Source organism: Caloenas nicobarica, chromosome 3 (assembly GCF_036013445.1).
Source record: "Caloenas nicobarica isolate bCalNic1 chromosome 3, bCalNic1.hap1, whole genome shotgun sequence".
In the NCBI taxonomy this organism is placed as follows: Eukaryota; Metazoa; Chordata; class Aves; order Columbiformes; family Columbidae; genus Caloenas; species Caloenas nicobarica.
The window spans coordinates 71,095,467-71,111,119 of NC_088247.1; the positions used below are offsets into that span (position 1 = coordinate 71,095,467).

Below are 15,653 nucleotides of genomic sequence, written 5' to 3' on the forward strand. Positions count from 1 at the left end.
CTATGATTCTGTCTCTGCAAACAACTCTGTCTTCACCAGAGTTATATTCCGTAAAGTTGATCTAGAGCAGCAGGTAAATTGTCTAGGAAAGCTTTTTTCCCCCTCCCTGCAAATGCCTGCAAGGCCAGGGAGGTGAAGCATGGGAACCAACAGAGTTCATCAGGGAAAAGAGTATTATGACTTCCACCTGTTTCACTAGATTTCTAGACCTTCTCAAACTGCCTTCTGTCCACCACACAGATGCTGCCTGAGAAGCAGCAGCACAGGGGTCCCCAGGTGTCAGCACACAGCTCCATCACATGCCAGGACACATCCCAGGGCAGCAGGAGCCAGCATGGCCACATTAGTCCTTCCAGCCCTCCCTCATAGCAGGATGTGAGCTAGAAGGAAAAAAGCCTTTCCAGCTCTTTTGCTCTTCCTCCCAGGCGTTGTACAGCACACACTAAGGCAGCCAACTGCAGCCTTCCTCCACCTGGAAGACCATGAAGCTGAATGAGGTAGAGAAAGAACAGAGTGTACACACACACACACACCCCCCCACACAAGAGCAACTTCTGGTAAGAACTGAAGTATGATTTTCAAAAAGCAATGTTTGGGGCTTTTTAGTTTATTTTGGGGAATTGTTTTTAACTGCATATCACATTCAAAATTATCATACTTGGAATTGAATAGGACATCTATTTTTAAATATTATTCAATCACAAGTCATCCCCAGAGACAGGACACATGATAATAAATCAGTGTCACAAACAATTACAAAGTCACTCTGGCTGAAAATTAGCCTGGTTGACCATTTTATGTGTCATCAAGTTTCACATGAATCTCTGGTTTGTATGTGCCACAATACCTTTGCTGCGCTAAAGAGACTACATCTCAGACTCAATATCCCACTTTTTAACTCCAGTTACTCCAAAGCATCTTCTTTCAACACCAAATTCTGATGGTCCAACCAGGTGCATACAGCGAGGCAAGTTTATACACTCAGGCAGAGGGCAGGCTATCATAATTTATGTTTAAAACATGAAGGCTCAAATTGAGAAGCATAAATCTACCAGTCTCGCCACTGATAGTTGACCGGCATTAGCACTAAGAGATGGACAAGCAAAGCTATTCCTTCTGTCCAGTACATGTTCTTCCAGTTTGCTCCTTCTGTTCTGGGGGCTGCTTGGTTTAACCTGTGTGACACATGAAGACAGCACTTGTTACCACTGAGACACCTTCCTACCCGATGCTTCAGACAGGACACACAGCAGGACCTCACCTTCCCCACTGCATCCCCAGCATTAACTTCACAGTATCTCTGACAGGGAATATGACTTTCAAACTAGCAATCAAGGGGTGATGACATACCAAAAGCAATACGTTTCATGAGACCAGCTACTGTTCTTTTCTCCCATTGCATCCCCTCACTTAAGTGAAGCAAAAATGTTTAAGTGAACACCATTTCCTTTAAAGTTATGGTACCCTACAGCATGCAGAAGGCTCTGTCACACCACAACTGTGTTGTGTGCCTTGCTCAAAATTAAGTGATCTTTTAAAGCAAAGATAATTTGGGGATTTTCAGTTAGGAAGACTTTTTTTTAATCAAAAATGTGGGTTCTGTCTCTATCTTTGCTTCATGGAAATGAAAACACCCAATACTGTTAGTCACTATGTAAGCAAAGTAACTACTACCCTTAAACAATGATGAAATATTTAACACTGCCTGCTGAGAAAATGAGGTTATTACCATATAGTGAGAGAAAACCTGCTCCAGCAGTTTACAGGTAGAGGAGAAGGCCTCAAAGAGGTCAGGAAATTCTTAACTCAGATTTGGAAAGGCAAATAGCCTTCATGACGTAGTATGGAAATTATTTCCCCTCTTAAAACAAACATGAACCACAAGATACAATTTACATGAAATTCATTAACTTTGAGTTTCCTAAGTTTTAGGAATCACTTCATTACAGGCTAAATTAAAACCTTTATAAACAGATAATTTGGATTTAAAAAGATCTAAAATTTGGTTCTTCTCAGGTCAATGCCTCACTTCTCCTCTAGAGGAGGGTCTACATAAAGACCCTGAGAAGTCAGTCCTGAAACCTCATAGCAGATTCTCATGCTCCGTCCTGCTATGCCCACATGGATGTGTAAGAAAGATGCAGACAGTGCATTAATCCTTTTGGCATTAAAAAAAAAGGATTTTTTGAAACTGTGAAGAGGTTTATTTCGAAGAGAGGCTCTGCTGTAGGACCAAGAAGTAACAGACACCACTGCAGCTGATGCAGCAGTTACTCCTCCCCTGCATCTCAACAGCTCTGTAAGTCTCAATCGATCTAGTTCTCTTTGGATCAGAAAGCATCAAGAGAAGCTTCAATGTGGAAACATGCCACAAAGTGATGCCATCAGTTTCCCAATACCCACAAATAGAAGGAAAAAGGTTTCCCAGTAGTGGTATGATGCACTTGGGCATTTGAAGCTTCTTGCTAGAGCTGGAGCACATTTGCTAAAACTGCACCTCTACTCAACATTTTTTATGCATTGGTCTTCACTAGGGGGTAAAGGAAGAGGGAAAGCGGGATCTGGTAAGGCAGCAGTGCAGAACACCTGGTGAGAAGCCTGGCATCTGCAGAGGCTCTGTAAAGCACCTCACTAAAATTACAGAAAGAAGAGATGGTTTTCAGTCTCCTTTCCTTTAATATCATTTTTCCTGTAATTAAGAAGGAACTTTCTGTTAACATTCAGAGGGCAAATAATGAGCCTGAATTAGGTTTCAATAGCCTTAAATAAACCAAACCACAGAGTGGTATGACATTTGTGACATGGGAACAAGCCCATTTGAACTCTTCCTTCCTCTTTCTTCCATTCAATTTTGGACACACTAGTCATGCACTTAGTATAAAACTCACTTCCACATTAACGCAATGGTCAACGTTTGACTTACCCTACCAAAATAGCAACATTATCTTTCAAAGGCTTGTTTCACAGCTTTAACAAATCCTCAAACATCCAGTGAAACCAGACCAGTGGTTTTGGAGGGGCAGGATTAAAAGTGTCCTTTTGTCCTGAATTATCTCAATATTCAAACAAGAATGGCCAATTTGGAGGCAGGTTGTGCAAAGGAAAAAAAAAAAACACAAACACACTACAACAAAAAACCCCACACCTGCAGCAGCCTGGAGCATTTACTTCCATCCTCTGTGCACCAGGTAGAAACAGCATCCTCATCTGCAAGTACCTGGGCACTACACAATCTGACACTCTGCCAGACAGACTATTCTATTCCTCTGCACAGATCATAAAGTGTGCAAATACATTTTCTGACTAGAAAGAACAGACTGAATAATTCACATCTGTACTGTGACCTTCAATAACTCTGAGATTAAATTTAATAAACTCTATCCTGAATGAACAGTGTCTAAATTAGCTAAAAATTGATTTAATTTTTTTTAAAAGCTCAGCAAATTAAACTTGCGGGCTCTAAATTGAGCACTACAGCCAGGTCTGAGAGAAAAAAAATCCTGAACACAAAGGAAAAGTATTCAGAGAAGAATTATTATGCACCCTCATCCCAGAGCGAGTAAAACTATATTCAGAAGGAAACTACTAGACTTTCAACTTCCACAAAGGCTTTTCTTAAGAATGAGGCATGGCATTAACACAATGTGTTCCCATGAATTTCCATGAGAAGCCTCATCCAAGAACAAGATGTACATGTAGAAACCAGAAAAAGAGAGCAATGAACTTTCCCTGGAACCTATTTATGCTGACCATAGCTGTTGTTCATTATTAAGTTATAACAGAAGTAAAAGCTTAGAAAGAGGGAATAGAAAGGTCTTGGTCTGTTGGTATTTAAATAGTACTTTATTCTCTTTTAATACAATCATTTTATAATATAGCTATTAAAATAACATAGAAACCAAAAGGCTTCACTCTATTCCCAGCATGGTCCCATAAAACGTTCAAGTAAATCTCCTCCGTTTGTTAATCATGCACAGGCCGCTCTTCTTTGCTCATCCGGGATAGCCTGGTAAATTAACAACAAGAAAAAAGCTAGCAAAAATTTTAGAACTATCTGTCACAACAGTTTTCTCTGATCAATAATTTGTAACATAACATTTTAGGAGCATATTCCAACTTTTGGTCCTCTGCCATGTCCTAAATTAGGAGTGGAGCAAAAACCACATTTGATGCTAGGCAATAAAAGCAGAGTACAAAGGAACTAACTAAAGTTATTTGTGGAATGAATTACATAGACCCATCAAAGTATGTTGTTTCGTGGCCGAAGTACATGCTTCTCGACAGCTAAATGCATAAGCCAGTGACTGCCCTTATATATTTGCTTAATTCCTCTACAAAATCTCTGGTTTTGGATGGTGGATCCTCCTGGTTTTCAAAGTTAAGGGGAAATGGTGTTAAAGACCAGAAAGGATCTTAATTACCAATAATTTACAGCTGAAAATTATTGCTGCACACTCCTTATATTGATCAGCAAAATAACCTCAATAATACATATCTAATGTCTGTCTTGTAGCCACATCCTTTCCTACCAGCATGTATCCAGTGTTTTTGAGATAAAAGCTGGTCTTTTACCGAAACACACAGTCACCCTATCTCCCACCAGCTAAAGACTCAACAGCTCCTCACCACTTCTTCCACACCCAGCAGAAGACCCCGACACCTGAGAAGGGACTAGGCTGCTAGAGAATGCTTCCCCAGCACAGAGCTGCCTTGTTGCAAGAGAAACTACTGATGAGGCTACGCAATGCTCAAGTTATTCCTCTCCAGCACCTCAACACACCTGATGCATCTGTCCCATGCACTCTGAGTAATGAATACCTAAAAATGCAAATTATCAAAGAACGAACACATTTCTGACTGTAAGAAACCTTTATAAGATGGCCACAGCCACAGTTGAACATGGGTCCCCACTAAATAACCAACCTGCCCTGCATCACTGGGGCTTACATCCAGAGCCGATCAGACAGCCAGAGGGAAGACACAGCCCATAACACAACCAGACAGACTCAACCCTGCCCTTGGCAGATGGAACTGTGACTGCCCGCACCCTCCCTAGTACAGCTGACCATCTTGTGCAGCTTCCCCACCAATGACCAGCACCCAGCCCAGCCCCAGCCTCCCCAGGCACCATCCACAGCCAGATCAGAGTCTCCCGGCTGCTCAGACATGCACCTGGAATCATGGCCAGCAACTCTGGACCAGCCTCAACCTGCTGGTCCCACAGATAACTGACTAGAAGAGATAAGAACCAAACAAAAATAAGAATGTTTGCAGGTTTTTTTTTGGCTCCACTCAGGACAGACCCCAACTCAGTTCCAATAGTCAAAGTAAGCTTTTCTTTTTACTCTCTCCAAAGGCAGCATCAGGTGGTTTGATGTCCTTTCAAAAAAGAGGCCCAAAGATGTCATATCCTAATAAATAAATGGCAGTTTCTGGTCCCTCCTTCTGAACAGCAGATGTTTCGCTGACTTTGCAGCTGTGTATATTTACAAGTCAGTAGTTTCTTGCCTCATTCCCAAAACTACAGCTTGCAACGGAGCCATATCATTGTCTTGTGTCAAACCCACGTGTGCCAGAGGGTTCCTCTATTGCCTTAGCCTGTTATTTTTGTTGCTACCTTTAGAACTCCCAGCTTTCTTCTAAGGATATACTGTCACTTTCTGAAATTACAGCTCAGCTTGCTTCCCCATTTCATTCCAGAAACACACTGGGGGAGGGGAGGAAGACATAAAACAGACTTCTGACAAAGTATGGAGCACTAGAAGTTATTCTTTCATCAACACAATAAAAAGTCAGACAGTGCAACTCCTCCCTCCCACCTCATGATGTTTAAACCCTGTTATTCATTCTTCGGACTATTATTAAGGCATCCAAATAAATGCAGTTCTCCCCAACTTTGTGCTAGGAACATCTTAGCTCCCAGGATGGGTGGGAAGAGCTGAGCTCTTCTAATTGTGCGTTTTCCTTTGAAGGAGGGACACTGTACAACACATGAAAAGCAGATCATGTGGGCTCTGAGCACTCCAATCCATGCTGCTACCTGGCAGCAGAGCAGCCATACTGTCCTGAAACAACAGGAGATCAGCTCAAGCCCACATGCTCTTCCCCTTCCACACCTACACTGAATTACCTATATTCCAGTCCATCTCCCCACTTACTTGCATTCAAAAGATGTTAATAACAATACTGCCCTACTTCTTCCTGCTCACAGGAGTCAACCCCAATACACACACCATGGACAAGTGGTTCTGCTAGGAAAACTAGCCAAGGCAAGGAGGAAAATTATGAGCAATTACTGAGAAGTGTTAAGGCAGCACAGCTAATTCTTCACTCAACTGCCCAATACTGTGACCTACCTTTATTTATTCTCACATAAAAATACTTTCATTAGACTGTATGAGATTGCTCCTCCTTTCCCCAAACCTGAGAAGGGGACATTTCAAGGAGCACTGGGGAGGGTGGAGCCATGAGCTTTGCACTGCTCCTGCTCAGCCTCTCACCTCAGCAGCCCTTCACCAGGGGAACCTCATCGGCAGGGGGTCCCACACCACCGGCAGCTGCTTCTCCTCACCCTGACTTTTCAACCTCTTTAGAAACACTTAGGACACCACACATAGTGCCTCACATAGCAGCCCTTGCCCAGGGTTATTTCTTCATTTCCTGGCACAGAACTTGCAAATCAATGGGCTGCTTTTATGGTTTGGGTTGGTTTTTTTTTTTTCCTCCCCAAGGAGCCTCAATTTCTATTCCAAGGCAAAGTCGTGCTTCAAGCACACGGAGCAGCATATGTTATTTCTTCACCTACCAATCAAGAGACTAGAAGAAACCAGCCTGGTACTTATATATCTGCCATTTCATAAACGTTAGGCAATACCCTAGAACTGTCTTCATTGCAGCATCCAATCTGTCCCCAGCAGACAGCCCAAGAAAAGGAGGCAATATAAACGGCAGAGAGGAGCCAGGCTACAGCAACGTAAAGGTTTAGTTCTGAAAAACAGTCATTTTAGTGGCTATAAATAAGGAGCAGCAAGCTTGTCACTTGTCTTTAACACCTTGTCCACACACACTGCACAAATGTCCCTGAAGAGTTGTCACAGTGCAAAACCAGCTACACCAACTCCGCGCCCACTTCACGAATCCTAAGGGTCTGCCTGCAACTATACTGACTCCTGGCCATTTCACACCGATGGAGCCAAAAATGACGAATGAGAAGCAAGGCGTTTGGCCTGTGGCAACCTGGCAGTGAGAGGCACAACCAAAGGAACTGGTTCCAAAGGCAACCGCAGGGCAGGGAGATCCTGGAGCAAGGGGGCTGCCAGCCAAGTAAGCATTGCTTCATGGGGACAGACAACAGCAGCAGTTCTCGGAACAAGCCTTGCCCAAGAACTCCAAAAATAAGTTATGATTTCTCAAACCAGTCTTTCAGTCAAATATATTTAGTGTAATTAAAAATGAAAGGTAGATGAGGAAAATTAAGTTCCCCTCAATTTAGACAGGAACTCATATCTTAAAATGCACCAGAGGCATAGAGTAATCTTCCAGAAATGTTTTTCCTGTCACTTCTTACTGTGTAATTATATATTACCATTCCAAGCTGCCATGACAGATTTTAAGTGAGTTTGTCTTTTTTCCATAATTAATCATAGCAAAGACTCATCTGTTCTTCAAGCCGCGTGATGACAGCACTGTTTTCACCACTGTAAGGCAACCATCCCACAGCATTCCTTCCCAAAAGCTATTACAAAGAGAAAAGCTCACCTATCTGCACAAGATGCCTTTCAAAGATATAAATCAGCTCCATATACATTACTTCATACTATAGGGAAGTAAAAAAGGGAAAAACTGCTTTTCCATATCAGGCAATCATACAGATGCACAGGCTAATAATGCTAAATAAATGCTGATATTATATATACACCAAACATAACCATCCAGGAACAAGTATCCTACCCCTTGGATATCAGACTCTCAGAGCCACTGTTGCCACTGGTGCAGCAGGAAGGGAGGTAAGAAGACACTTAGTTCTTCTGGGACCATAAGGCAGCCTAGCCTCCCTTATAATTACCATAGCTAGCACAGTTATTTTAAAGGCAGCTTTGGTCACCATCATATTCTATTTTAAGTGCAGAAGATGCATCTTTGAAAATAACTTGTATCTACACATAGATCAGTGCTAACAAACTACCTAATCAAAGAAAAGCCACATGCAAACCAGAAAATAATAAATGTTAATTGAACAAAAGAAAGGGGTGTCACTTTCTTTTTCTAGTATCGTAAGTCACAAAAGTGAGATTTCTGGAAAAAAACACCCAACTCTTTTGCTTTGGGTAATCCATCATTTATCAGTTACAACAGCTACAGCATACACCATGTTCATAGAAAGTTTTCTTGCTGATCACTGAAGGAATAAGTATTTTCAACATAACCAATAACATACAGAGATCTCTGTTCCAAGTGTCTTGTCCTTCATCCCCTCAGTTCGAACTCACCAAAGGATGAATTAGATACTTGCAAATTTACCTTTCCCATCTGTGAAAGCCTGTGACACACACTCTGTATTTTTTTCACAAGCGACAAAAAACAAACCTGCTGTTAACTTATTTTGATTGCTCTCCTATGTACTTCACATAGTATGCTTGTACCTTCCCAATTACAAATCATTAAGAAAAAAAAAAAACTTACATGGCTAGTTCTGCTAGAAATAATTGGCATAGATGGGCACCCCACAATGCTGAGCAGCAGTAAACCTTCATGTGTATTATAGTCTCATAACAGTAACTTCAAATTAAAGGTCAAGTTTTCAGTAGCCAATCACTGCACTGACATTGCCGCCTTTATGGCTTTCTAGCTGCTTCCCACTTTTCCAAAGCAAGACAACCGAAGCGTAGTGCCTACAAGAAAACTATATATTCCGTTTGACAGGCTGCTAAAGACTAAAGTTTACATTTGTACCCTTGTATCCAAATATTTAGAAACATTTTTACCAGTACCACTCTTTGTTAAGGCCTGACCTCTCAAAGAGTCTTGCATTCCAAGTGATCATTTTTTTTTTTTTTCTGAAGTTATAACAAAGTATCAGATTTAGCCATATATCTTAACCACCACTTTCAGAAGACGAAAGTTTTTAGACAACCACCGTAGAAGAAAAACACGTTGAAAGAGACAGACAGAAAATTGCCCAGGAGAGCACAGAAAGAGAAAGTGACATTTACACAGGACACTATACAGTTCTCTCTAATTTTCAAGAATAAACTGTTTCCAGTGTTCTCATTTTATAAAATGCACAGGAACAACATGCACTTCAAAATACTATAACATATTAAACCACTTAAAATACAAAGCCCACTTCTAGTGGGTGAAAATCTTTATTTAGTAAGGGTGAAAATACGAAATGAATATTTGCATGCCCTCTCTAATCAAAGTGTTAGAGATTTCCCGTATCAGAGATGAAGACCTTACAGCGTAGTGGAATAACAGCCCATTTTCCATGACAAAGGAAAGGAACACTGGTGATCTTAAACTTTGGCTGGTTCTGCTCTCTGTAGCCTCAAAACTCAAACAGACCCCTAGCTACCTCAAATATTACTGTTATAGGGCAATGCTTCTTCCAGTCACTTATACTGTGAAGAATTATCCTGTGCTAGATAAGTCTTTCCAGCAAAGCCAGCTCAGTTTTCCTCTCTAAGTGTCAAAATGAGAATTCTCTTTTCCAGATATCTAGGAAAAATGGAAGCAGAGCTTGTAATATTTTTTTCCCCAGTCCTGACAACGAGCTTTTAATTGTTGCCATGTGTACTTCAGGAAACTTCAGCCCTTTCATTAGGAAATCCATCCCACAGGTTTACTTGTAGGGAATGGTTCAGATCTGAGCTGTGCAGTACAGTAACTAACTTGAAGAAATCACGCATCCAGATCCAAACTGGTGTATTATTTAGAAAATATGAGCTATTTAAGACCAATCTTCACTCACCATTTTTAGTTTAATGCACAAGTATTTTAGCCTTGAGTCTTAGAATGTGCATCATGTTCTCATTAACAGAGAAGTTAAAGTGGTTGTAATAAGAGATTTACAATCATCTGCCTTAACCAAAACAACAGAACTTACTGACCAACTTGTTCATCCAAAGAAAACCTCGAATACAGCCATATTTCCTCAGACATCCAATAGAACTCTAGTACTTGTGTACATATATGCATACAAACTGCCTGCAAGCCATCCCAGAACTCGGAGCCATTAAAGGTGCTGACTACACACTTATAATCAAAGTTATGTCCAGGGGTTTCAAAATAACAGCAGAAAATGCAAACAAGCACTACAGAAGCTGAGATAGAAATGCTTGTGGTTTTACATTTCATAAACTGCACTTGTAGAAGTTAAGAGGAAGACTGCCTCCACCAAAGCTGTCATTTCTTAGACCTCCTCTTGCTGAGGAAGAAGTTACTCAAACACCAACATGATCCAGATTCAAACCTGCATCCTGCGTAATCTGACATATCAAATCACCACCAACCGAAGAGCTACAGTTCTTTAACGTATGGAACATTTCAAAAATACACTGCTAGGTTTCAGGTATCAAAGGAGAACCTTTTGACAACAGAAGCCTTGTGCATTTAAGAAAGAAAAGAGAACCTCTGAGGATAAAGAAGTGAGCAGCCACTGTCTGGATGTAGCACAAATTTCTATCAAGGTTTAATCAACTTCTTCTGCCCTTCTAAAGACTCTGCTCTCCCTCTGCTAAAATGAGAGTACCAGGGCATCACCAGAGCATAAGACGACTCAAAAATACAAGTAACAAAAAAGCACCATGTTTTTCCAATAACCTTCAGATCTGCTACATGAATGTTTTACTAGAGGAAATGCCTGAGCAAGTAGCCTTAGACAACTGTTTTACATTACGGAGGAAGCACATTAATTTACTGCACGAGTACTACCGTGATGCACTTTTAGGAGGTGCAGTATTGTGGCCACAGTTGCCATTTTCAGTGTCTGAGAATAAACATAAAAGCTGCCAACACTGGGTTGCATAAGAGCACTTTAAGCACATAGTTATTTACAAAGGCAGAGGTAATTATAATGGAGAAGGTGGATCCCAAACAAACTTGACTAACACTGTCAAAGAAAACCCCAGAGATCCACAATTACTACTACTTAATTGTAGGACAGCTGCACGAACAGCCTCAGTTGCTCACTGTACCACCAAAATACAGCCAAAAAATAAGTTGGAAAAAACACGCTCTTTAAGAATACAAGCTGATGTCAGAAGCTACGCATAGAGAAAAAAATAAGAAAACACCATTTGTCTTACCTGATCTGGACTTGATGATGTCACTGAACTCGCTGTGTCCCCCACCGGGTCCTTCCTCCTGGTCAGAGACACTGGCCATGCTCATGGGCTTGGGAACGTCACAGGCTCAGCCTAAATCCGTCGGGCGAGGGTTCCCATGGAGGGTCCGGCTCCGCACCAGCACCTACAGGGCAGAACCAGAGGCATCAGAAGTCCGCGGGCCGCACCAGGCGTGACTCCGCTGGCAAAGCAAGGGAGCCCCGCTCCTGCCGGGCTGGGGCATGTGCCAGCTGGGAGGGGACTAAGGGCAGCCGCGCTCCTCGGGCCGGCCCGAGGGCGTGAGAGCCACCTGTGGGAGAAGCCACGAAGCCCCTCTCCCGGGCGGCGGCAGCCGAGCCCCGCGGGACGGGCCCCGCACACGACCCCGGGCAGCTCCCCACCCGCCCGCCCCGAGAGAGGCGCTGCCGCCCCCACACCCCCAGCGGGGATTTTGACCCGGCGGGCGGCGGGCGTGCCGGCACCTCCTCCCGGGGGGGTGAGCAGCCGCCCCTCGCCCGGGTGCCCCTCCGCCCCGGCCGCTCCCCCGCCGCCCTGCACCGGCACCCCCGCCCCGCCCGCAGGTGCGCCCAGCCGCGGGTGTTACGCCTTCCGCCCCCTTCCACCGGCTCGGAGTCAAGGAACAAACTTTCCCCCTCCCGCCCCCGCTCCCCCGGAGCCGCGCTGCCCGCCGTCCCACCCCGCTCCCGGAGGGGCCGGGGCACCCGCCGAGCGCAACCCGCCGCCGCCACTTACCCCTCGGACGCGGCGGCGGTAGGCGGTCCCGCTTCCCCACGGCACAGCCCGCTCCGGCTCCTCCCCGCGCCCCGTCCCCCGGCAGCGGCGGTTCCCGCGGCGCTGCGCTGGCGGACCCACAACTTTCTGTGCGAGCTGCTGCCGCCGCCGCTCCTCCTCCGTCCCTCCCGGCCCTGCGGCGGCTCCTCCCTCGGTCCCGGGCCCCTTTGTTCGCGGGGCCAGCGCCGCAGCTACGGGAGCGCCGGCCCGGCCGCGCGGCCCCTTCTCCAGAGGGAGCGGGAGGGGCGGGGCGGAGCCCCCGCGGGCCCCGGCCGGGACGGGGCGTGGCAGAGAGGGGCGGGGCGAGGCCCGGGCCCGCCCCCGCCCCGTGCCGCGGGCGGCTCCCGGCCCGGCCCCGCAGGGCCCCGGCAGCGGCGGCGGAGGCGGCGCCGGCGGCGGCAGGAGCCGCTCCGCTGCTCCGCTGCTCCCCTGCTCCCCTGCTCCCCTCCCCCGGGGCCTTCCCGGCCTCACCTGTGCGCTCCCGCCTCTCTTCCTTTCTCCCCCCCAGATATAAGCGCGGTCGCACGGCGGGTTTTGGGGAGTTTTGCCGTTCGCTTGCTCTGTTAGCATTAAGTCGCACGGCAAAGGAGCGCGACAAAATCTGAGGGGCGTTTAGGACGTCTCCACACCCAGCAGCAGGAAAGTCGCCGGGTTTGGGCGGCTGTCCCAGCTCCATCTCACGCGGTCGCTTGACAGCTGGAAGTGCCCTGTGGTTTTCAGCGAAGGAACAGCATGGAGCAGGAAAAATGTGCCGCGCTGGACAGCGGGGATCTGTAGTTGTTTTTTTAATGTACGATCAGACATATGCCTTAGTAAAATACTTAACTCACACTAATTAATTTATTGCCACACTTGCAATCTGGGAATGAACACACTCATATTTGCTCAGGCAAGTAATCATTCCTCACCCGTGCTGCAAGGCTGCTGAACGTGTGGCCAGTATCTATCTGGGTGAGCACTAGTCTGAAGTTTCAGCCATACCCAAGAGACACCACAGCCGAGTAATTCCTCCGTGCTACCCGCCTGGCCTCAGCTGTCAACCCAAAACGTTTTCAAGGCTAGATGTATTCCCACCATCGAGTACCTCACTGCCTTAATAACAAAACCAGACAACAGCCAGCAGTCTGCAGAAAAGAAGGTGCCGAATTTATTGGCTAGAAGAAAGGAGGGAGCCCAGGTTTGGCAATGCGTCCATTTTCTATGTCCAGGTGAACAGAAATTGGTAGCAATGAAATGAGGAAGATGTGTTTTCCAAAGTCTTTTTTCTTACCACTACACGGATCACAAGTTTACTAGGCACTACAGATAACAATAATAAACAAACACTGTGTGTATTTTAGCCTAAGCTAACTTTGATATTTACCCGTACTTCACTATTTCCCCCAAGGAAAAAAAAGAGATACCTCAAAGAAACAAAACAAGCTACCCATAAATTATTATTATCATAATTTTAACTGCATTTAACATTTTTTCCTCAGCCTTTGATCTCTGCAGTACATGTGTAGCAGCGACTGGGACTTACTGTTCTGCATTGCAGAAGGCAGGGCCTCACAGACACTGCAATGTATTTTTGCACTTTGAAGAAGCCTCAAAGATGAAGATGCCCAGTTCTCATCGTTCAAGAGACTTCCTGGGTGATTCAGTGCAAATTAGTTAATTCGTCCTTGATCTGCTTAATCCAAACCACTGCATGAAGTCATTAATGTTTCCTACTTGTAAAGAGATTATTAATAATAAAGTATCCAAAGTGGTGCGATGACTGAAATTGTGAACCTGTTGAGAATTGCAGATGATGGATGACAAACACTGTAAACCCACTGATACCTACCACTGTCTAACCACTCTAAAAAAGCTATGGATACCTGTCAGTGTCTGACTGCCAGCTGGTGTGGAGGAGGAGGCTGGTTTGGTTGGGCAGGTGTGGCCTGTGCTTATGCCGCTTTGTTTCCGTTATACTGATAAACCTGTACAACTGACATCGCGTTTGTGGTTAGAGGAGCACCGCTTGTTCCTGGCCTTCTGCCTTGCTGCTCTTGACTGAACAGACAGCTTCTCCACTCCACCCCATGTGTTGCCTCTGCAGGCTGGATTTTCAATGCCCAGTGATGAAAAACCACCCAAATACTGGAAGCCCAGAATCCGGATGTAACTCAGCTGCTTTTCATAGAGCTCTTCCATGAACAGGACAAGAGATGTACCAACCCCCGTGACTCAGTGCCCACTTGAGAGTCAGCACTGATGAAAATCGTCATTCTCACTGCTGGGTATCTGGCAGCAGTGCAGGGCCTGGGGATCCCAAAGCGCCACATTGCCTTGCCTAATGCAAGGAAATACTAAGTGGAAGAAAAGCCTTTCTTTTGTAGACTGTGTTGAGGGGATTAGTCATTCCACAGAAGTTACCCAAGACCACTATCAGGTAGCAATAACTTTGATTGCTAAAAGCTGCAGTCAAGCTGATAAGCAGGAGCAGAGAGCTGGTATATCCTATTTCGAACCTCCACGTGTAAGCCCAAGGTCCGGATTTTTATAGTCTTGCTCTGAAAGCACCTACGAGTTATTTCTCAGAAAGAAACACATTTCAGTTTAACCTCATAGCATTTCCTTTTTTCTCTTTTTTTCCTCTTTTTTTTCTTGTTTTAGAAGTAGCATCATTATGTTCTTTGAACTGCTGAGTGACAGCAGAAGGGTAATAGAATAATGAGACTGCATTCTACCTCAGGGAAGCAGGAGAATTTTTTTCCTGGTGTGTTTCAAACACGCCTCTCTCCAGAGCTGTCCTCACTCAGCTGCTGATCAAAGCCTGAGTTTTCCCAGCTAGTTATTTAGATCATAGGCATCTCAGTGCAAGGGCTATAATTTTTATACCGGGGTCTTTAGGCACAATTCCAAAAGGGGGAAAAAGACCTGCTACTCTTTAATATTCCATACATGTGTACACTTTAGGTCTCTCTAATTTTATATTCCAGTGATTGGCAGAATTAGAATTTTAAAGTCAAACAACAGTGTCTCCACTGGGCTGTAGTTCTAAAGCCTACACTCACCTACAAATTTCTTGGTTGCTGCAGACCGTTAATACCATGTGGATTATGTGGCACAGTTTACCTTTCTGTATAATGCAGAAATTAGGAAAAGAAAGGAAAAGTCCAGTAAGCCCTTACACAACATTAAGAAAGGAAAGGGGAATACAGAAAAAGAAACTATGAAGAAATAGGCTGAGAAGATGTGGAGCTCTTGAACTTTGACTGAAGTAAATAAATACTTTATTCCTTAGTGCACGAAAACAATTCCATTGTGAGACTCTGAGCTCATCTTACCTTGTCTCCTTGTCTTTACTTTGTTCTTAGCAATTCTATTTTTAGAACACACTCATAATTGATACGATTATGATATAAGTAGGAATTTCGTGTATCTCATTACCTTGAGATTGACTGCTATAGTAATGTATGGGCCCACTCATCAATGTTTTGTCATGATTTCAGAAAACCGTTCCGTATTCAGAAAGACATGAGATACCAAATGGATTGCTGTGTAAGTAGA

At 44.5% G+C, this 15,653-nt stretch overlaps 1 protein-coding gene across 4 annotated transcripts in view; it reads right to left on the reverse strand.

The window, feature by feature from the left end:
* Positions 1 to 12,336, reverse strand: part of UTRN (utrophin) — a 378,237-nt gene extending 365,901 nt beyond the window's left edge. For all 4 annotated transcript variants that reach the window (XM_065631423.1, XM_065631424.1, XM_065631422.1 and 1 more), the window contains exons 1-2: positions 12,078 to 12,336; positions 11,307 to 11,469 (exon numbers count right to left, since the gene is read on the reverse strand). In XM_065631423.1, coding sequence (XP_065487495.1) covers positions 11,307 to 11,391 — 85 coding nt within the window. In that variant the 5' untranslated portion in view covers positions 11,392 to 11,469; positions 12,078 to 12,336. The remainder of the gene's footprint in view (positions 1 to 11,306; positions 11,470 to 12,077) is intronic.
* Positions 12,337 to 15,653: the final 3,317 nt, after the last annotated feature.